General features: G+C 45.6%; 1 protein-coding gene across 1 annotated transcript in view; it reads right to left on the reverse strand.

The window, feature by feature from the left end:
- The window catches only part of Adamts17 (ADAM metallopeptidase with thrombospondin type 1 motif 17), a 321,166-nt gene that overhangs the window by 15,732 nt on the left and 282,046 nt on the right, over window positions 1-23,388 (reverse strand). Inside the window, 2 exon segments of the mRNA XM_059273139.1 lie at window positions 331-483; window positions 8,321-8,525. Coding sequence (XP_059129122.1) covers window positions 331-483; window positions 8,321-8,525 — 358 coding nt within the window.

The raw sequence follows: 23,388 nt of genomic DNA on the forward strand, positions 1-23,388 counted from the left end.
GGGTAGCTACGTGGTTAGGCTCATGGTGGTTTGCTGGGGTACCACCAGCATGTTGCAAGGGGCAGCTGGGCTGGAAAGGAATACCCACTGTGCACTTTAGGCTGCATTTGATCTGCTTCCGAATGCACAAATGCAGTGGGATGCTCCCAGCCAGCTGAAACAGTGCTGGCTGGTTGAAAAGATCAGGGAAGATGTACACAGGGTCAGCAGTGAGTACAGTTCTGAGGAGTGGGGAAAGAGTGAACTTGCCTCATGATCTCCAGCAGAACGGGAGCTCACGCTAGCTCACACTGCCACGGCAGGCTGGAAACCCAGCACGGCTGTTCTCACCTTAGACCAGTCTCCAGTTTTCCACTCATAGCAGCCGGAGTAGTCCTCACACGCCTCCTCAGCTTTTGGCCTTGTGGATGCATCACATTTCCCTTGAGAGTTGGTGCATGTCACTGTTCGTTTCTGGGTCCCCTTGCCACAGTTGGCAGAGCACTGCAAGACACAGCATGGGCGTTTAGTACATTCCCATTCGGTTCAAGTCCATTCACATCACGGAAACCCCTACTGTGTACCTGGCCCAAGTGGGGAAGCAGACATGATGGTGCCTCATATTCCGTCCTCAAATGCTCATGGCTCTTCAGTCCTGTTATCCCCTCAGGGAACCCTAGCCAGGGGGCCAGTCATGGATACAGGAGTCGGGACTCAGAAGAACTCATGGAAGAAGGTCATATGAGGGAAGTGAAATTTAATGGCCAGCTAAAAAATTTAATGGGCAGTTCTAAAAGATCAATTCAGGGCATGAGTTCAAAGGGCAAACAGAACATGAGCTGGCTGGAGAAGCAGGGGCCAGCTGGAGCCAAGTGGGGCTCTGACCGAAAAGGAGTCTTAGCCAGCTGGAGCCAAGTGGGGCTCTGACCACAAAGGAGTCTGGGCCAGCTGGCCTCTAGATATACAGGGCAAAGATGTCAAAAAGGAGGCAACAGCTAGAAGCCATGGGTGTTTCTCGTAAGGCAAGCTTGGAATTTCAGTGTGGATACCAAGAATGGAGAGATCAACACTCTACACAGTAGCATAGCTGACTTATTAGGAGACATGGCAAGAAACAATTTGGAGATGGGTTCTGGGCAGAGCCAGAGTGATCACTAATGATGATCAAGCCCTCAAGAGCTCAAGACTGCAGTGTCCTCATGCAATAAAGAACGACAAAAGCCAGGCAGTGGTGATGCACGCCTTTAATCCCAGCACTTGGGAGGCAGAGACAGGCAGATCTCTGAGTTTGAGGCCAGCCTGGTCTACAGAGTGAGTTCCAGGACAGCTAGGGCTATACAGAGAAACCCTGTCTTGAAAAACACAAAGGCAAAACACACACACACACACACACACACACACACACACACAAAGGCAAGAGTTCAAGGAGTTGACAGGACACAGGGACACTAGGTGCTCTGGGATACGTCCGGATCCCGCCCCGGCCCACTCCACTGTGGGAAGGCATGCCACACTGGCTGGTGAGGGCACTCATACATCTCTTAGAGTAGAAAGGAGCTCAGACAGAGAGGACTTGTCACCTTTGGGAGATCATAACAGATAAGAGTGACAAGCTGGTGGGTGAGCAGAGGGTATATGGTCTGTAGCCCTTAGCCAGATGCAGAGGAATACAGACCACAGCTCAGGGAGCCCCCATCCCCTTTTAATTTGTTATGTGTGGCTCAGTGAGGAGCATTGTCTTTCCACACAGACGTGGAGGAGGCTAAAGGTTGCATTCTGCAGAGGAGATTTCAGGCTAGCTCAGTTTATCACGGGTAGCAGGCCATCAGCAATGTCTGAGGGATAATAAGCTAAGCTTTTAAAAAGTTTCATCATGTCCAGAAAAAAAACCCACACACAGAGAGAATAAGCATTATTCTTGACATTTGTGTTATTGATGTTTACCTAAAGTCATACCTACCTACCTTCTTCCTATGAACTCTTTATTTAAAATTTTATATGTATATGCCTGAGTGTATGCATGTGCCCCACACATATGACAGTGTCTTCAGAATCAAGAAATGGCATTAGATCCTCTGGAACTAGAGTTATAGCCAGTTGTGAGCCACCATGTGGGTGCTGGAAACCGAACCTGAATCCTCTCCAAGAGTTGCCAGTGCTGGTGACCATGGAGCCACCTCTCCAGCCCTGAGATTAATCTTGACTGGCTTGTTTCAAAAGGCACACACATGCCTCAGAACAGGGGTCACCTGGAAGAGCTGGGGAAGCACATGTCTATGTGCAAGTGGTACTAGTAAAGTACTAGTTGAAAGTGACCTCAGATGTTAGGGGCCACTCCATAGCAGACTTCAGGATACTGGGCCTCTTGGCCCAGCAGGGCCATGGCAGTGAATCCAGGTCACTGAAGTGATGGCTTCTGAAAGGACACACCAAGACCAAGCTCTCAGCACAAAAGAAATTTCTTTGCACCAGAGGGACAAAGATGGGATAGGAGACAAGGGAGAGGGGAGAGAAGGGAGGAGGGATATTTGCCCCAGAGGGACAAAGGGCTGCCTCTGGATGAAGTGGAGGCAGACATGGCCCATAGGCAAATTGCAGCTTTAAAGGGAAAACAGGAGACCCCATGTTAGGATGAGTTGGTTTGTTTGGATTGGGCATGTTAATTAGGGTAGCCAAAATGGGGGCTTTTGATTGCTGGACTTCAATACTTTGATAGCTGGATCTTGGTAGTCAGCCTCAGGAGGAGGAGGTGGTCAAATAAGGGAATAGACCTTGGTGGCTAGCTTTAGGGATGTAATCTATGGTTTAGCAAGGGAGAGAGAAGGGGGAAGGACAAGGCCTGTCAGTGCCATGCTTGGACCTATTAGAGCATGGCACTATGTCTACTCTGAGAGGCTGTCCTGTTTCTTCACGTGGCCTTTTCCTGACCACTTCAGCAACTCTACCTTTAACATTGAACTTGTGGGATGTATCCTGGTACTTGTGCCCATAGCTCCTCAGCAATCCACAGGGTCAAGTTACCACCTCTGCCTGTGGTCAGTTCTGGAGTCCTACTCTAGTCTGTGCCACTCTCTGGTGCTGTGGAAAAATGCTTTCTTCACTGTGACTATGTATTACTGTAATTGGCTAATAAAGAGCAGATTGGCCAATGGCTAGGCAGGGGTTTTGAGGCAGAGAGTATGCTGGGAAGAAGTAAGGCGGAGTCTGAAGAGTCGCCAGCCAGATGCAAGAGAAGCAAGAGATGAACCTGCTGTGCTGAAAGAAGGTACCACCATGTGGCAGAGGGTAGATAAGAAATATGGGTTAATTTAAGTTGTAAGAGTTAGCTGGAGACAAGCCTGAGCTATCGGCCAAGCATTTATAATTAATAATAACCCTCTGTGTGGTTATTTGGGAGTGACTGCTAGGACACAGAGAAACTCCACCTACTTTTGACACCCAACATGGGGCCAGGATTTCCACATAAGACCTAACAAAACTTGAAAAAAGATTCTAAGCACACAAAAATGAAGCCAAATGTGGCTTCCTGATAACCAGCTTTTCTTGGGCAGGCTTGAAACTAACAGCAAACAAAGAGGTGTGGCTCCTTTAAGAGGTGGTTTCCTTGGCTTGTTGCTAGCTGTTAGTTACTGAACACTTAAATGGGGTTTATGAGCAGTGGGTGATGTGCTACTTGGTGGCAGCAAGGACTCAATAACTTCTCAGAGCTGGGGCTGTAAATGTGGTTCCCACTGGTACTTCCACCATGAAGCCAAGCTCTCAGGGAATCAAGGGGGGGAGGAGCTAGCTACCAATGCCATGTGCTGAGATACCATGCCAGCAACTAATATAGCTGTTTAAGATTTGTCTCATGTAATCAAAAAAATAATACAGATGCTCAGTAAAGACAGATCCAGATGGAAAAAAACCTCTAAATGTGTTACCTCTAAATGTGTTTAAAATGTATAAAGGCTTGGGAGAGCAAGGAAAAAGGGTAAAGATAGTCATAAAAAATACAGTTTTAAAATAATAAAGTCCTTTAAAAGAGAGTAAAGAAATGTAGAAGAAAAAGTCATTATAAAGATGGAAAATACACAGAGAGTCTGGATCCTATATGTTATTGTTTTATCTTTAAATTTTTTGGCTGCTAATTTAGACACTAGATATGAAAGCTGCTAGATTAAATCAACCTATATATTTTTAAAATGTCTTGACATCAAAATGGAAATCAAAAGATGTTATTTTGGGTAAGAGGTTATGCTTTTATTTCCACAGGAGATGAGAGGCTGTGGATTCATTCCAGGTTGATATGGTCAGGTTTGATCAGAGAAGACCCCTTGAAAATCCTGACTACATTCATAAAGAAATAAACCTAGAAGAACTACAACACATGTGATGTATATTTACCTCCTCAAACATGAAACAAAAAATCATCTTTGGCTGACCTATGTATAATGAACAGTCTACACTTGTATTAATGCAGATATGTATGTTACCTTTAAAAGTTTATGTATTTTCAGAGCAAGGGACAGACACCAATAAAAATGATGGCCCAGGTGATCCAGTATCCAGAGCAGTTTCAAGGCTGCTGACTGAGATGATCCAGTATTACAGAATGCTTCAACTAAGACTTAATAATTATCCTGATTGTCTCAAGGTTCTCCCAAAGATGCCAGTGCCCCAAGACAACAGAAAGCATTCTAGAAAAAAACAACATCCCAAAAGATGGATTATGGATGTTTGTTATCATTTGAGAGGGGTTGGTTACAAGTTGTTATTGGTAATGATCAGAAAAAAAGCTGAACAAAGAAGATTAGATTCAGGGATTTCATTCTGAAATGAAAAAAGGGGATATAGAAATGACTAGGTAAGTGGGTAGATTATTGAATCTACTTTTAAACTAAAAAAGCAACTACTAGTCTTAAATATTTTACATTGGTATGGATTTTTGTATATTGATATAAATTTAAAGTTAATTTTGTTATACTGTATGTATATTTCTATTCTTGTTTAGGGTGTTATGTTTATGCAACTCATTTAAAAATATAATGTATAATTAAAAATACAGATTAATAGTCATCTATAATAGTCAAACTTATATAGTCATTTTAGGTATGTTTTCAAGTTCAAACAGAGATAATTTTAGATGGACAGCTGATCTTCAAACACTTCAGAGATCTACAGAATATGATATTTATGATGTTTTAATAATATAAGGTTTTTAATGACAATGAGACATGTCTGCTCCTGGCAGCAACAATCTACTTCAGAGAAGATGATGGGCATCAAAGAAACCCCACGTGGAGTTTGCTTTTTTGTGGCGAAAGTTAGCCATGGAGCAAAAAACTGCCCTTGCCTTGACTGCCGACAGTATGCTGTCCAAATTAGACAAGCAGGACACGAAAGAAAGTGACTGCTGAACTTTGCCAAGATAAGGTAGGACAGCCCCTCAGAAAATCCTGCTTCATAGATAAGTCTGTCAGATATTCTGTGCCTTGTAGGCCAATATTCCTTGTTACAGAGAAACTTTGAGTGACTGTCTAGGCAGCCAGCTGTTTCTGTCATTTCTCACATTTTTTGGAAGTCACTTGTTTGCACTTTCTGCTTACTTAGGTAATATTATTTCCTTCTCTGGTATCTGAGGGTGTTGAAGATTAGATAGTTATAGTTATAGTCTTCCTTGTTAACAGATTCAGAAAAGAACTCACTAAAGAGGTGTAAAATGTATACGTTTGAAAGACATCAAATAATAGTTTTCAGTTGGTAATACAAGTTAGGATAAAAAAGGTAAAAAAGGTAAATTAGGTATAAAACTCTAGATTCACAAAGATAAGATAGATAGTATTTTCTCTAAATTTACCAAACACAAATGGACTGGATATCATACCTGTAATTCTTTTTTTGTTCTGTTTTTTTTTTTTTTTAGACAGGATTTCTCTGTGTAGCTTTGGAGCCTGTCCTGGAACTCACTCTGTAGACCAGGCTGGCCTTGAATGCACAGAGATCTGCCTGCCTCTGCTTACCAAGTGCTGGGATTAAAGATGTGCACCACCACCGCCCAGCCATATCTGTAATTCTTACTTAATAACTGGATTTGCTGTATATAATTTTACTATGTTAAAGTAAAACCTTCCTTTTTTATTTAGACAAAAAGGGGGAAATGTGGAATATTCCTTACACTGTGTAAATGCTTGTTGCTGTGATTGGTTTAATAAAGAAGCTGGCCAATAGCTGGACAGGAGGTTAGTCAGGAGAATCAGACTAAGGACATCTGGAAGAAGAAGGGCAGAGTCAGAGGAGTCACCAGCCAGAAAGGGAGAAGAAACAGGAGGTGCAAGATGAAAGAGAGGTGATACCATGTGGCAGAATGTAGCTTAATAGAAGTGGGTTAATTTAAGTTGTAAGAGTTAGTACAAGACTGAGCTATCAGCTGAGCATTTATAATTAATAATAAACTTCTGTGTGGTTATTTGAGAGCCAGCTGGCAGGACACAGAAAAACTCTGCCTACCCTCTGGAATTTCAATCACTGCTGTCCATCTGTTTTCTTGGCCAAGGGCTGGCTCTGCCCTCTTTGATCAGTAGCCCATTCCCTTGAGGCTCTCAGCCATGAGTAAAGGCAGGTGCAGGTGGATGCTGCAAAGGACCCAGGAGGGTGATACTCAGTCTCTCTCTACTTCCCTGCAGGATGGGGCCAAGAAGCTGAGGAGAAGAGGGCTCCTAACAACTTTGATTTCCTTCTGATATGTGGTCCTCCTTGCAATAAATTCATGAGGAAGCTGGGGAGGTGATGGGTGGCAGGGGTGATCAATACTGTTGGGTGAATAAGTTTCTAAGTCTCTTCTCCCATAAGAAAGTGAAAGCCAGTTTCTAGCAGAAGGGCCGTACGTTCGTTGGCTCACAGCAGAAGGTCAGAATCCCAGCTTTGTGGACAATTCAAAGAGGATGATTAGATTCCATGTTCTAGTCATGCAGCGTTAGATGGATCCATGTGGACACTGGCTCAGGATTAGGGTTAGGGATGTGCAGAGGGACACGCTTCCCATGTGGTGGTCTTCCATGCTGTAATATGACTTGGTTCTTTAGGTAAGAATGGATTCTATTTTTCCCATAGGGAAGAGTCTGAGTGGAAAGTTTGGGGATTTGATCTGATTAAAGTACAGATCTTGTTTGATTGAGATCAAGGTGGTCAAAGCACTGGGGATTACATGGCTGGGGAGAGAGGGAGGGGGAGGGGGTGTTCATATGCCTCTAACTCAGGTACAGAGGAAGAATCTCCATGAATAATACACTAGGAACCTAAGTGTAAATAAATAAAGAAAACCAACAAATTTTAAACTCTCCACTTTTCTTCAAATATCATAAAAGGCAGGATGAGGACCTCTGTCCTTAAATAGGTGTATTTCAAGATTTGTCTGAAATTAAACTTCAGTTTAGAGCAGCCAATGGCAGGGTTTCTGTTCATTAAAAATGGGCCAAATACTTTTTTATTCAAAATAATTATGTTTGGCAATCAAAGAGAACTTTAAAAATATTTTCCATACTGCAGAGTGTCTTGGATCTAGCCTCCTTAAGTTCTCTAGACTACTCTATGTTTGGTGGAACCAGGAGAAGTGCATCCCTTTATTTAGCTATTTTTTGTTTGTTTTATATCCAAACAATCAACATAATTGTAATGTCAAGGCAAAGCCCTAAAGATGACTTCACCAAAGATAAAGTGTTATTTCCAGGACTGGCATTCCTACTTAAAACTTAGGCCTTGACTTTGACCTCTTTCCAGCAAATTTTTTGGTGTGAGATTCGTGACTCTTGACTTGCACGCCAAAGGCTGTCCCTCCCAGAATCGGACTCCTGCAGCCTGTAAGCACGGCCTGGCATTGCAGAGAAGACTTTGAAACCAGCTGCTCAGCGTGACCAAAACTCAACCATGTCCAAAGGAGAAGGAAAAGGTCAATGGGTAGCTGTCTGTCTGTCTATCTATCTATCTATCTATCTATCTATCTATCTATCTATCTATCTATCTATCTATCATCTTCATCATCATCATCTGTCACCTGTCCATCTATCATCTCTATGTAGGAATTTGCACAAGGAATGGAAATCAAATAGTACTTTCCCAGTGGTGTACACATTCTCTAAACTACATTATGTATGTTTGTCTATTTTTAGCCATTTTGTTATTTTAGATGGGGCTTAAGGAAGTAACTGGAGTGCACTTGTGAGCTGATCATGGGGCAGGAGAGGACTTGGTATATGGGGATGAGTTACAAATACCCTGGAGCAGACAGCACACAGTGGGCCCTGTGGTTAAGGCCTAAGGCCCTTGCATGGCTTCAGCCTCAGTGGCCAGCCCAGGCACTCACCTCTGACCACTCTGATGCCTCCCAGATAGACAGGCAGTCCTGGCCTTCACAGCTCTGTACTGGTGTCGGCCGGGGTTCTGAGCAGTAGAGGGGCCGAGTAGTGACATGTGTGCCGTTCTGTAGCTGGTACACGCAAGTCACCTCCCGATGTTGGAGACCCTTCTCACAGGTCGCCGAGCAGGGGCTCCACTGACCGGCCACCCACCTGCCCAGAGGGAGAAAGGACATTAAGAAAATAATCTGGTGGTGGGCGAGTGGGGAAAAAGACAGATCTAGAAAGCTTTGTCATCAATTCTGGAAATAATTCCAGACCTTCAGAACAGAGGGTGACCTGAGAGGTTATCTAGTTCAGTGGCCTCTTTGGTATAGGGAGCTTTCTGCTACAACACTCCCAGGTTAGGTTAAGTAATATTCCAGCTGGTCACTCCCTCCCTGTAGTGGGATCATATACCCTATCTGTTGTCATAACACATGCTTAGCTCAATGGAGTGTGAGCGGACATGAAACTGGTCATGTCCCAACAGCAGCTTAAAAAAGATATTTATGTGTGTGCATGTGTGTGCACAAGTGTATACATGTGTGTTTGGAGGCCACAAGAAGGTATTATTGATTCCATCTTGTTTCACCTATGCTTAGGGCCAGGGTCTCTTCCTGAACTGGGGGCTAATGTTTTGGCTAGGTTGGAAGCCAGGAAGTCCCAGCAATCCTCCTGTCTGCATCTCTCCCTGGAGCTAGGGTTACAGGTGTTTGCAGAGACAATCAGCTTATTATGTGGGTGCTAGAATGCAAATTCTCATCTTTGCAATTATAGAACAAGCATTCTGAACCACTAAGTCATCTTTCCACACCCCCATTCAACAGAAGCTTTCCATGTGGTTATGAAGTTGGCTGATTCTGTTTCCCACCCTCTACCATGAGACTCTAGCACTGTTTTAAGGCAATGTGATATTGGTTACTACAGCATTAGTTGACTGATACAGTCTGCACAGAGGCCTCTCTAGTGCCTGAACGAGTATACCAAGACCAGGTCCTCCCTGCCCTCCACGGCCCGAGAAGCGTCCAGACTAGAGACAGTAAGTCGTGATGATGGCATCTCGTAGGCCACTAGAAAATGGTGCTGACGATGGCCCTTGAAAATGCTTTTCTCAAACTGTCTACTCACTGTTTCAGTCATCTATAAATGTGTCTCTCAGTTGGCTTCAGGGTACTGGGAAACAACTGAGCAGTTTGGAAATCACAATTCACTAGGACACAAATGAGGAGAATGCTCTTTTGGGGATACCAGTGAACTGTCCCTGCTTGGACCTTGGGTGATGAGCTTAAGCCTCTCTTTCATCCTTCCTTATATATTCCTAGTGCCCAGGAGCTTAATATTTGTAGAAGCACCACCAACTCTACAGGGTGAACATGGATAGCCATTCCATTCTTCATTAAGATAGCTTTGAACACCATTTAATGAAATCTTACTAGGCCTCCCCGCTCTTTAGAAACACTGGTAGAATTTCTAGAAACTTTTGAGTGGGCACTGGGTGGTGTCACCCATTTCTCCCTCTCCAGTTCCAACTAGCAAAGCTCTTCCTGTTGGACCCACCACTGATGCAAGAGGGATAGAGATGACAGTACCTGCTGTGTGGTGTGATAGTAAAAAGAGAAATATACTGTTTATAAACTGTGACCACAGCATCCAGCCCACATTAGCCTGTGTGCACTCAGCTCTGTGTGCACTCAGACACAGTTGTGCTGTGGTCTCTTTGGTAGGTGAAGGGAAACAGGGCAATGAGTAAGCATTCAATTTCTACTGACTGCTCCCACAGCACTAAAATAACATCTTATACATTTCTTCCTGTTCTAGGCTTTGAGGTCATGGATTCTCAAGCCCTCCTAATGGTCATGTTCTGCTCAGTCACAAATCCTCTTGAAGTGGATACATGGGATGTATGGACCGAGCAGCAGGAGAGAAGGCAGGTATTTGTTTTGAAATAGAGACACTGTCTTCATAAATGATTTCTAACTTTGTGTTATTTCTGTATTTAGGCATTTTTTAAAGATTATTTATCTTAATGTGTATGTGTGTGTGCCTCAGGATATGTATGTGCACCCTATGTGCAGGATCCCTTGCCGCTAGGAAGGAGGTGCCATAACCCTTGAAACTGGAGTTCCAGGCACTTGTGGGCTGCCATGTGGGTAAACCTAACCCAAGTCTTCTACAAGAGCAGTGAGCACTCTTAACTACTGAGTCGGTTCTCCAGTTTCTTCTTTCTGTATTTTTAACAGCCAGATCCTGCCTCTGTTAGCTCTATTCACTCTTCTACCTACTTTCTCTCTCACGAGCTGACTCCTGGTCAGATCATCCTGACTGCTGCAATTGACATTGGGCTTATAAATGTCAGGTGTGAGGGTGAGCTTGGCTTGGTGCTGGTGCAGCCGAGCTGACCCCAAATGTAAAAGTCTCTCTGAATCTGTTCAGTCTTTTGTATTTCCCAAGTTTGAAAAGAACCTCTGTGCCCCACTCATGAGACTATGGCCCTCTCTAGGGTCTACAGATAAACCTCCAGTCCTGGTATCCCACAAGATGCCATCCTCCAGTTATTGCCTACATTCTGAAGGTCCACAGTCATGTGCTCAAGTGAATGTGGTAAGCTGCTCCGGTCCATAAGGATCACTCCAGGGGCTCACTTTTCAACAGAGTCCAAGAGGAAAACAGAGGAGGGAAATGTTGGCCTGGGTTACAACATGGGTGGATTTTGAAGACATGCTGAGTGAAATAAGTGCATCCCAATGACTACACTTACATGAGGTGCTGGAGTAGTTGTGATGGTTAATACTGTCAACTTGATGGGATCATTGAGGAGACAAACCTTGTGCGTGACTGTGAAGGATCATTTAGATTTGGTTGAGGTGAGGTAATCTACCCTAAATGGGAGCAGGGTCTTTTAAGCTTGAGTCCAGACTGAATAAATGGAGACAGCCAGGGGAGCATCAGCATTCATCTCTTTGCTTCCTGGCTACAGAAATCACGGGACCAGTTGCCACCTGTTCCCCCCACTGCCATGTTTTCCCTGCCATGATGGACTGACTGTGTCCTCATGCTTGGGATGAAAATAAACCATCTCAAGTGGCTTTTGTCAGGTATTTTGTTGTAGCTACAGGAAAAGTAACTAACATGGCAGTCAGACTCACAGAGAAGAACAGAATGGGGTCTGGAGAGGCTAAGGGGGTGGTGAGTGTCTGTTGGATGGGACACTAGGTACCTGCAGAGCTCTCCAGATGGCGGCACACCTTCCCACCTGAGATACACGCTGAGCAGTCTGCAGGGATCACTGTATCACACGTGTAGACCTTTCAAAGCTTATTTGGCTGCTTTTTAGGCAGACGTATTTCTGCTTCTCGGAGAAAATACCCCAGTGAGGCATGAGAAGAAAATGAGTTTCTACACCCTTGACCAATCTTGCTACTGCTTTTTTTTGACAGCAGGAAGCAACCATTTCACTGAACTACAGCTGTAGGAGGCCTCCCTCCTCTTCCTTAAGCACTTGGATACTTCCATCCCATTCAACACTACTGTGTACTAAAGTTCCACATCCGCAGATCTGGGAAAGGTGCTCTGTAGGGTATTTTCTGCCACAATTATAACTTAGGCCATGTTTTTTTTCACTTGTGACCCCTACACACTTTAAGGGCACATAGCATTTATTAACCAAGTGAGTTGAGAGTTCTTCCAAGCCATAGAGCTGGAGTTCTTTAGGAAGGCATGGTGAACATGTCTCTCTCTCAAGGCTGCCCTCTCCTCATTCCTCTGGGATTCAGAATAGAATCTCTTTTGGTCCACAATAGACTTATTTCCTGTACATGGACAAACTGAGCATCCTTTTTCCAAAATGCTGGGGCAAGAAGTGTTTTAGATTCCTGGTTTGCTTTGGATTTTGGGAAATTTGCATATATATCAGGAGATTTCCCAGGCATTAAAAATCTCAGTCCAAACACAAAATTCACAATGCAGCCTGAAGGTAATTGTATGTAGTATTTCTGGTGTACCCATTTTGACCACAACCTGTTACTTGTTGTGTGGTCAGGTATGGAATTTTCCACTTAGGGTACCATGTGGATACTGAAAACATTTTAAAATTTGTGGCATTTTGGATTTTGGAGTAGCCAACTTTAGCCTGTACTTGAAAGGTATACTATTCTAATTCGATATTCTGGGTAGATCAGTGACTATAAAATGTACACACACACACACACACACACACACACACACACACACACACACTCCTGGAAAACATAGCTCAGTTGGTAAGGCCCTTACCACACAAGCATGAAGACTTCTTGGATCCCCACTCATGTAAAATGCAAGCATGGTGGTGTGTGCTTACAACCCCAGGACTTGGACATGAATCCCTGGGGCTTGCCGGCCAGCCAGCCTAGTCTACTTGGTGAGTTCCAGGCTAGTGAGAGATCCCACTTCTAGAAAAACCTGAAATGTATGTTGCCTAAAGAAAGACACCCAAGCTTGACCTCTGGCCTCCACCCATACAGCGTTTGCACTAAACGTGCACATCCGCACACATGAACACACACATAAAGACAATTTATCACAGATAGGCTTGTGCATAGGCACAGTTCAAGATCTATATGTATATTTCAGACATATGTATATACACTTCACTCTTTGACGCTGTAACAAATAACTAAAAACCTAATAGTTCAAGACAGCCCCGACTTGTGATCTCGAGGGACTGGAGATGTGAAGTTCGTCCTAAGTGTTGGTGGGCTGGTTTCTTCCTGTCTTTTCCACTTCCTCCTCAACACTGCTCCCTTATCCTGGTGATGGAGGCAGCCATCTTGGGATGCGTCTTGATCAATCCCCTATTCTCTTTTGCTTTCCTGTGATCACATGGGGTCTGTTTAGACAGCCCAGGATAATCTCTGTTTGTAGGCCAGCTGATCGGCAACCTGAATCTGCAGGCTTAGGGCTCCTCAAAAAGAACTCCACAAACTGGGTGGCTTAAAAAAACAGAAGTTTGGGGGCTGGAGAGGTGGCTCAGTGGTTAAGAGCACCAGTTGCTCTTCCAGATGGACCAGGGTTCAATTCCCAACATCCCCATAGCAGTTCACAACTGGCTATAGCTCTGGTTCCAGGGGAATTGACCCCCTCACACATACATGTAGGCCAAACACCAATGCACATAAAATAAAAATAAATAAATAATAAAACAAAACAATAAAACCCCGGATTATTTATGTTGTCTCAGTTTTGCAGGGCAGACATTCCAGATCTGCATATCACTGGAGTAGGCTCTGTCTGATGGAAGGTCTACAATATAAGTCTCTCCTAGGCTCGGGGAGGGGCTGGCAATCTTCAGCATTCTGGCTTATGGGAACATCACCCCAGTCTCTGTCTTCATCTTCACATGGAGTTCTCCCTGTGTTCCTGTATCTCCCCAACTCCCTTCTCATAAGGACATTGGATGAGGGGACCACCCTCCTGCAGTGTGACCTCATCTTGATTAATTACATCTGCAATGACCTTATTTCCAAGTCAGATCACACTCTAGCCTCTGGGAGTTAGGGCTTTGACACAGTTTTCTTTAAAAAGAGGCTGCACTTCAACCCACCACACAACTTTAGTTCTATTTTCAACTTAATTCCCTTATACTGTACACCCCAAGACATTTCCAGGTCCAAGAGAATAGGATGTAGGGGGCCATTAGGCCACTTATTACAGACTCATCTCATTCACAATTTTCAGCTTCCATTTACTAGTTTTTATACTAAGGATCAAACCCAGGGCCTTGTGCATACTAGGCAAGTCTTCTACCCATGAGCCAGCCCCGGTTCTCTTCACTTTCATATTTATCTATTTGTTTGTTGGTTGGTTTGTTTAGGTAGAGTCTTGCTATATGGCCCAGGCTCAACTTCCAACCGTACTTGAACTTTCAAGCCTCCCACTTTAGCTGACCCAGTGCTCAGATTACAGATGTACACTATCTGCCTAATCAAAATCCATTTATTCACATTGTGATGGGGTTGATATTTAAACTAGACAACGTTCTTGTGAGTTCTCCTGAAAAAATGATTGAGCTGTCACAGAAATGATGGTGTTGTCAGAGGTAGTCTTCTGACACAGTTTCTTTATGGTGAATATACAGTCTTAGATGACTAAAAGGAGGACACATATTTCCAGATAGTTTCAATCACAGGAGACAGGGTGACATGCGGTATTTCAACACAATACCAGCTAACAGGAATTACCCAGGTTGCTGGGAGTTAACCGCATGCACCCTCAGCATGGGGGATAAGGATGGATCGGTATCAATGAGCAATTGGAATGTTCACGACATTTGCTCAACATGTCTAGTTCAAGAAAGGAGACACCGGCATGGGATTCTATGTGCTAGTTATAGAGGTGGGCACATTCCAGACATAGCTTCAAACAGAGCACACATGGACTTCCACAGCCTACGATGGATGACAAACCACTCTAGCCATCCCAGGAAGCTTCAGGGCAGGCCACAGTCGCTGAGATAGTCAGCTTGCTCAATCCCAGCCTGTTTGAACCAAATGCATTCATGCTGAGTGAGTCCAGACTCCAGGGCTGGGATGCTCTGTGTAGCATCCTAGCCTTCATGAGCCTTTGTTGAGGAGAAGGGAAGGGACTGATCAGCAGCTGCTTGTTGGCTATTTGACAAGTGCTACAGAGAAAAAGCACTTCTGGGTCCCCAAGGTCAAAATGAGATTGGCCAAAGAACCAGGGCTCAGCAGTCAGGTGGAGAGGGCCTGTCAACAGAATATACAAGACGGGTGGGGTGAAGCTATACAGTCTGCGGTGGGTTGGAGACACTGGGTTAGGGATCATGAGCAAGGAGGTCTTAGTGGAAACTGAGGGTAAGAATTATTTTCTTTCTAAGTCCATACAGCCATCCCTCTGTGTCTTTGAGGGAACAGAGTTCAGGATCCCCTCAGCTACCTAAATCTGTAGATGCTCAAGTCCCTTATAAAAAAGGTACAGTATTCACACAGAACTAACACAATTCTGGATACTTTTAAGTTGCCTCTGTATGACTTATAGTGCTGGAAATGTTAGATAAATAACCATCATAGTAAATTATTTTGAGAATAACGACAAGATAAAAAACATCTGTACTTATTTAGCATAGACACAATCCTTTTAAAAATGAGTATTTCAGTTTCAATTAATAGTTTAACCAGTAGATAGAGAACACACAGATGAGTGTGTGTATGTGTGCTATGTAGGAAGGAAAGCCCCCGAGACTGGGGCTTGAGAGTCTGAGTACTTTGGGTCAGATATGAATTGTGCCTCTGAGGAGACAAGGTATGACAGGCCAGGCCAGGGAGGGTGGGAGGATCATGCAAAGTTGACCGAAGAAGGGAGAATACCTACAGCATGAGGGCTGAGTGGACTGAGTGACAGTCTCTGGGTTTGATTATAGTACAGATTGTGGGTGGGTGAGACCTGGGAGGAAACAGTGATACTGGCAGTGTTGAGCAGCAGCAATTTCCTCCCAGTAGAACATTCTATCTTGGGAGAAGTTCATAAGACTGCCAGTTCAAAAGGGAAGTTCATGAAGACTCAGGAGGTACACAGTTTATCCCAGGAAGTTCCTGAAACTGAGCAGTCACGCAAAGCTCTGGCTTCTCCAAGGTTAGACAGCAGTAAAGGCTGGTTAGAGACACCCTCCGGTGAGCCAAAACTCTTCAGAAGAGATGCCCTCCAGACCCTGCAGGTGGTGCTGAGCCACCTACAGCTGTGCAGTGGGCTCCTGGTTCTTAGCTTTTGGAGCAGTCACCCATACTGTGGTAGGCTTTGGTGATACAACTGTCTCCAGGTCATTTCTGCTCCTGTAAGTAACCCCCTCACATATATTCCTGTAAGTGATACCAATAAGATTATTGGTTCACCAAGTTAGGCTTTGGTGGTGCCTTAGTTAGGGTTTCTATTGCTGTGACCACAACAACTCTTATAAAGGAAAACGTTTAATTGGGGGCTGGCTTACAGTTCAGAGGTTCAGTCCATTATTGCCATGGTGAGAAGCATGGCATGCAGGCAGTCATGGTGCGGAGAGGTAGCTGAGAGTTCTACATCCGGATCTGAAGGCAGTGTGAAGAGTGACAAGGGGACTGGTTTGAGCATTTGAAAACCTCAAAGCCCGCCCCCAATGACACACTTCCTCCAACAAGGCCACACCTCCTAATAGTGCCACTCCCTATGAGCCTACGGGGGCCATTTTCATTCAGACCACCTTAGGAAGTATCCATATTTTGGTCTGTTGTCAATTCCCTATTTTGGGGTAAGTAGACCTTTGTTCAGACCTCCCCAGGAATAGTGTTATACAACAAACAGGCCTAAGTGAGGGTAAAGGAGAGAGGCTGGTCTGCACACCTTTCTAGTCAGCTCCACAGACCTTCCTTGTAGGGTCTCACTCAACTCTGGGAGAGGCCTGACAATGTGGTCAGGTGAGGAGTGTGAATTATCACTTCAGGGTGGTCTGGAATTGGAGGTGACAGCATACAGGGTGTATAAGGTCAGTGTGACAAAGGGACAGAGAGAGGGGAGGTACAAGAGAGTAGCAGAGGGGAGGCATGTAGATCAGCCAATAGGGAAGCAGGTGTTAGAGAACATGCTAGAAGGTTCCTCTCAATCCGAATTAGTCCTCCTCCTGCCTGTCTCTCAAGTAGCTGGGATGACAGGCATGCTCTGCCACACCCATCTTGGGGCTCTCTTTTTCAGTCATGTAAACATCCTTCCATCCGTGGTACACTTGACTCACTGCACCTCAAGCCCAGACAGCAAGAGATGCTGGTGTATTGAAGCCAGACACTCTCAGCTCCTCACATAGCACCTGGGTTGGATGGACCCAGACTCACATTCCCATTCCATCAGCTTGCCCACTGTATGAGCAGGAAGGGTCCACAGCCTGTCCCCTCTTTATAAAACGTTGGCACTGTTCACACCTCACAGGCTTGTTGGCTGAGATGACCGTTTTGAGGGCCTGAGAACTCAGTGAGTCTGCTGTGCTTTGGGCCTGACAGATACAGACTACTCTGTGTGTGGAGGTTTAAAAGAAAATGGCCCCCAAAGGGAGTGGCACTATTAGGAGGACTGGCCTTGTTGAATTAGGTGTGGCCTTGTTGGAGGAAGTGTGTCACTGTGGGGGTGGGCTTTGAGGTCTCTTGTTTAAGCATCACTCAGGGTCACAGTACACTTCCTGTGGCCTTTTGATCAAGATGTAGCCAGCACTATGTCTGCCTGCACACCGCCATGCTGCCTGCCATGGTGATAATGGACTGAACCTCTGAAACTGTAAGCCGCCACCTCAATTCAATGTTTTCTTTATAAGAGTTGCTGTAGTCACGGTGTCTCTTCACAGCAATAGAAACCCTAAGACACCATGTAACTATTATTTAAAATGTAGACGTTGGTTCTGTCAAGAGGAGCTCTGTTTTCCCAGGGGACCCCTGGGAAGGGCATCTAGGTGGCCATCCTGAAGCAAGATTAGCAAGGTCCCTTCAAGTTAATTTTTATCTAATTCTTAATAAGTTTGCATGATTCTGTAGCACGAATCTTAAAAGGTCTTACTAATAAAAACAAACCTGGAGCCAGGTTTGGGGTGAACGCTGAAAGATCAGAGAAACAGAACAAGCCACAGCCACCTCACCTTGCCAGTTCCTCAGCTGATCCTGTTTCCTTGGACTGGAAGCCTCTGAGTCCTCATCCAGATGGATCTCAGCTGAACTGCTGCTAAAAGCCTAAAAGCTTAACAAGCCTAGTTCCTGGTCCTAATGCCTTAAATACCTTTGCTGCTTCCTGCCATCACTTCCTGGGATTAAAGGCGTGAGTCACCATGCCTGGCTGTTTCCAGTGTGGCTTTGAACTCACAGAGATTCAGATGGATCTCTGCCTCCCAAGTGATAGGATTAAAGGTGTGTGTGCCACCATTTTCTGGCCTCTATATTTAGTGGCTGTTCTGTCCTCTGCCCCTAGATAAGTTTATTAGGGTGCACAACATATTGGGGGACACAATATATCACCACATGATTCAGATGGGAGGAGTAGGTACAATAACATGAGCCCGCTGCTTGAGGACTAGTTAGTATAGCTCAGGGCATCTTATTTCCTTTGAGCTTTGAGATCCACCATGCATGGGACAACAGCAGAGCAGTTTAAATACTATTTGAACAGCAAGCAACGCATCTAGACGGCACCTCGCACAGGGAAGCCTGCAGGGATGCGAGCCCATTTTCCCCGGCACAGGACTTCCATCCCCTGGTACGAATGCCCAGCTAAGAGAAAGCCAACACTTTGCTCGGCCTCACTGTGGTGACTCGGTCTTTCCTAGGACACCTGTGACTTTGTTCACCTTGTGTGCTGTGGGCCTGGGGGAGGGGATGTGCCGAGTCTTGCCAAGAGTTCTTCCTCCCCGTCTAACACCAACCAACACCATGAGGACCACGCATAGCCATGGACCCTCCCGTCTGCTCAGGACAGAGTCCCTCTCCCAGCTCCTGGCAGACTGGAGCTAGCAACTCTGAGAACACTCAGATAGCTTTCACATATGCCATTTATAGTTCCTGAAGACAGGAGACTGCTTTTATTAAACAGATGTGTGTGAGGAGGAGCAGCGAGGAGCCGCAATGGCGACCTAAGGAGCCTGGATGGGATGTTCTCCCTGGGGAACCAACAGGGCCCCTTTACGGCCGCTTTACATGAGGCTTCAATTCTGCCTCTCTCCACTTAAACTCGAGAATTATGAGTTCTCATATACCATTCCCCAAAAAGTAATATTATTCACATATTTGTTTTTTAAAAGAGGAAATGAAAACCTGACATGCATCATGCCGGCCTGTGGATATGAGATCTCCTAGAAGCAGGCACTTCTGTCTGCAGAGAGGCCCAGCTACTCCTGGTGCTCTCCTTGGCATGGCCAAGAATGAGCACTCTGGAAGGAAGCAACCTCCATCCCTGAATCCTGACTTTAAACAGTCATGTGCCTGCTGCTGGATCCTAAGCTTCACAAGGTGGGGTTTGCCAGGATCTGTGACCTTTCCATGTCTTTTGCCCTTGGATAATTGTGGTTATTTCTTATTTGTTAGACAAAGAGTAAGTGAAGGAGGGAGAAGGGAGTCAGGGAGGGAGGGAGGGAGAGAGGGAGGGTAGAAGGGGTGAAGAGGGAGGGAAGGAGAGAAGAAGTCGATTGTCTGTCGATACTTTGTTAAGATATGCTTTAAGGGGAATTTTTTGACAATAGTTTCTCCAGATACTACACCAGCTGTGTGTTAGGCAATGTTCTAAACCCTGTCATGATTTAACGTAGTTGACCCATTCTACAGGTGGAGGGACTGAGGCACGGTGAGGTTTAGTGGCTTGCTCAAGGCCACTCATTAGTGAGTGGCAGATCCACTTTCCAGAAGTCTCATTAGGACTCAGCTCACTTGTCGTACAGTTCACTCATTGAAAGAGTATCTTCAATTATGAAACCACTACCATCTAATCTTGGAACACACTTATCCCTTCCACAAGAAACCCATACTCCTTATCTGTCTTCCCCAATACCCAGCCATCCCTCCCAGTCCCAAATGGACACTAGTCCACGTTCTGATTCTACACACGTTCCTGTTCTAGAACTTTCATTCAGTTAGTGTCACATGACTCATTATTTGGTTTCTTTCATTCGGCATGTGTTCTCAGAGTTTATCCAGGTCATACCACATTTCTATGCTTTACTCCTTTTTTATTGGCAAATAATATTCCACTATGTGGATATACCACATTTTGTTTCTTCATTCACCGGTTGACAGAGATTTGGATGGCATTGCAGACGCCCATACTTTGTACATTATGAGCAATGCTAGGATGGACAATTATGTATGTCTTGTGGGAATGCTCCTTCTCATTTTTCTAGGGGTATTCCTGGGAGAATCATTGTATGAAATGGGAATTCTGCACTTCATGATTTCAGGAGTGCCAGCCTGTTTTCCTAAGTGGTTGTACCATTTTATGCTCTCAGCATCAAGGTAGGAAGACTCTGAATCCTACACATCCTTTCTGGCATGGTCTTTCCTGATTCTATATCTTACTAGATGCGAAGTGGCCTTTCCCAGTGTATTCATACTTTTCACTGTGGTCAAATATACATGACATACAATATACCGCTTCCACCACTTGTACACCACAGTTTCATGATAGTAAATAAAACCGCAAAATCCTATCATCCCCACCACGAGGCCCTCCTCCTCTTCTCCTCCTCAAGCTGAAGCTGTGCCCATCAAACAAGAACTTCCCTTCCTCCCAGGACCGCTCTGCTTTTGCCCTCTGTGAACTCACTGCCTCAGGGGCCTTACGGAAGTGGCGCGACACAGCACTGGCCCCCTGATGTCACTTCCTGTCAAGTCTTAAAGGTCTGTTCCTATTGTAGCGTGAATCATTGTTTCCTTTCTTTCTGAGGCTGAACACAGAAATCAATCAGGAAAGAGACAAGTGGCCAAATCAGATAGTGGGCAAAAATGAGGGGAACAAATCACAAAAGAAATATAAATGCTGCCTAAACATAAAAATAGGCAGCTAGTACACAAGAAGAAAAAAAAAATCAATTTATCATCACTTCCTGCTCACAAACCAGCAACACCAGAAAAAGTAACCAAGCCAGATTTATCTGTTAATGGTAAGATGGGGATTCCTACTTCCTCCTGGGGACACTGTACAGTGGTCTCATTTTACTTGTCAGGGATAGTTGCCAGGGGCTAGCCCGATGTGGCCTCATAGCCTGGTGCTGGTCCTCCTCCATCTTAACAAGTCAAGTTGAGAGAACAGCTTTCCTCTGAATTTTCAGATGCTGGACTCTAAACTCTTAAGCTGCCTGTGTGGGCCAAGTCGTGTCTGCTGAGGAATTTGGCCCTGCGGCCTCCCGTCTGGGACTTTACACTTTAATATCCCACGCTGGCAGCTGTGGACTTTCTGGCCTAACCCCTCAAAGGCCAGGAATGTACTGCCTCCATCTCCTATCCCAAGGAGGCATGGTACCACCACCTGTCACATGCTATTCCATCCTTTTCTCCTTGGCTTTCATCCTGTATATTTCTATGACACACTGATGCTGTGTTTGCCTCCAGGTTGGCTTAACAGGTTAGCCTAAAGAATTCTTCTCTGGAAATCTTAGCGGGAACAACACCACAAGTTCCTTCAGATGAATGATGAGACCTGGCTGTCCCAGGATGTGCACTGAATGACACCCAATAGGAAAGAATACTACAGTCTGGAACTCAGAGATCTGCAGGCAATACCCCAGGCCCAGTTAACACCAGTAGAGGCCCCTGCACAGCTGCCCCAACTGCCTGGCTCCACGCAAATGATTCAATATGAAAAGTGCAGGCGGACCTCCTCAGCATTCCACCCTGTGGCTGTCCTGCTTTGGCTACGAAAAGGCTCAAGATTTTATAAGACTCAGGAAACATTCCTAGGGGGAGTTCTCAAGGGCTAGACTGTGCCAGCTCTGCTGCTTCTGGACGGGTTATTTTAACTGCAGGATGTGGAGGTCCAGAGGCACCCCCACACCAGCTGCATGTCCTGTAAGGGTTCTGGTGCACAGTTGTAAGGGTCAAGGGATCACGCTCTGCTACCCCATCCTCCATACTCTTACTACAAGCCACACACTCAGTCCTGACTCCCCCAGAGCATCCATCCAAAGCCAGCAAGTCTCCTTAGCAACACTCCAAGGCGATGGCTCATTGGTCTAGTTTGAATCTCCGGTACCTGCTAATGTGGCACCATGTTAGAAGTGGTGGTTGGTGGTCATGGCTTCCAAAAGCCACATGGGTAGTGAACTTGAAAGGAAAATGCCCCAAGGTGACAGACAAGCAGGGTGGAGCCATGTGGACACAGCTGGTGCCTGGAGATCCCAGCCCTGAGTCAGCGGCTGGCACTGGGCAGTGTCGACCTCTTCACTTGCCTACAGTGAGCAAGGGTGCCTGGTGGGCATGACACGTCACCACAGACCTCAGTGCAGATGGCAGCTGGGACACTTGTGACCCTGACAGCCACTCCTTATTTTCCTCAGCTTCCCCCCTGACCCCCCGGGCCGTGGCTGCTGGCCACTCTGCCTTCTGTTTCTCCAGCTGATCATCACTCCCTGCCGTTCAGCCTTCGGCTCTTCAGTTACCATGGATTTTTTTTTTTAAACAGAAAACATGGTTCCTGGAATTGGGAAGAAGATGGCTCAGACAGTGAGGTGCTTGTTGCACAAATGTGAAGACCTGGGTTTTATCCCCAGCACCCACATTAAAAACACAGGCATGGTGGTGGCATGTTCCTATCATCCCAGAGCAGGGAGGAGGACACAAGAGGGTCCAGTGACTCCAGCCCAGGCCGTCTACCCAAATCAGCAAGCTCTGGGGTCAGTGAGAGGTCCTGCCTCAAAGAATAAAGTGCAGGGGATGACACCTACTGCTGGCCTCTAGCCTCTGCTGGCGCGCGCGCACGCGCACATGCACACACACACACACACACACACACACACACACACACGGACATGTACACATGCATACAACACATACACTTACACGTACACATACACACACACAATATCCACATTACACACAGACCCACACACCATACACAGATACACCGTATATACACACTACATAGAGACAGAGACAGACAGACAGACAGATACACACATACACATACACACACACACACACACACACACACACACACACACACACACAGAGGGAACTGTGAAAATGTGGTTCCTAGGATGCTGGGCCTCCAACTCTCTACCCTGAAACCCTGCTGGTGTGGCTAGCAGTGGTCATACAGCAGAAGTCCCGCCATGCTGTGGTGCCTAGGTGTGTGCGTGGTTATAAAGTCCAGGCATGACAGGTCAGGAAGAGGGGCTTAGCGTGAACTGTTTTCTGTACCACATGCAATGTTATGTCCTACCAAGACAACCCCCAAGGGGATCTCAAATACGGTTCCTCCCCATGTCCAACAGCCACCTCGCCTGAGGTCTAGCAGCTAAGAGGCCATCCCATGTGAGGTCTCTTTACACTTC

Source organism: Peromyscus eremicus, chromosome 1 (assembly GCF_949786415.1).
Source record: "Peromyscus eremicus chromosome 1, PerEre_H2_v1, whole genome shotgun sequence".
Taxonomy (NCBI): Eukaryota; Metazoa; Chordata; class Mammalia; order Rodentia; family Cricetidae; genus Peromyscus; species Peromyscus eremicus.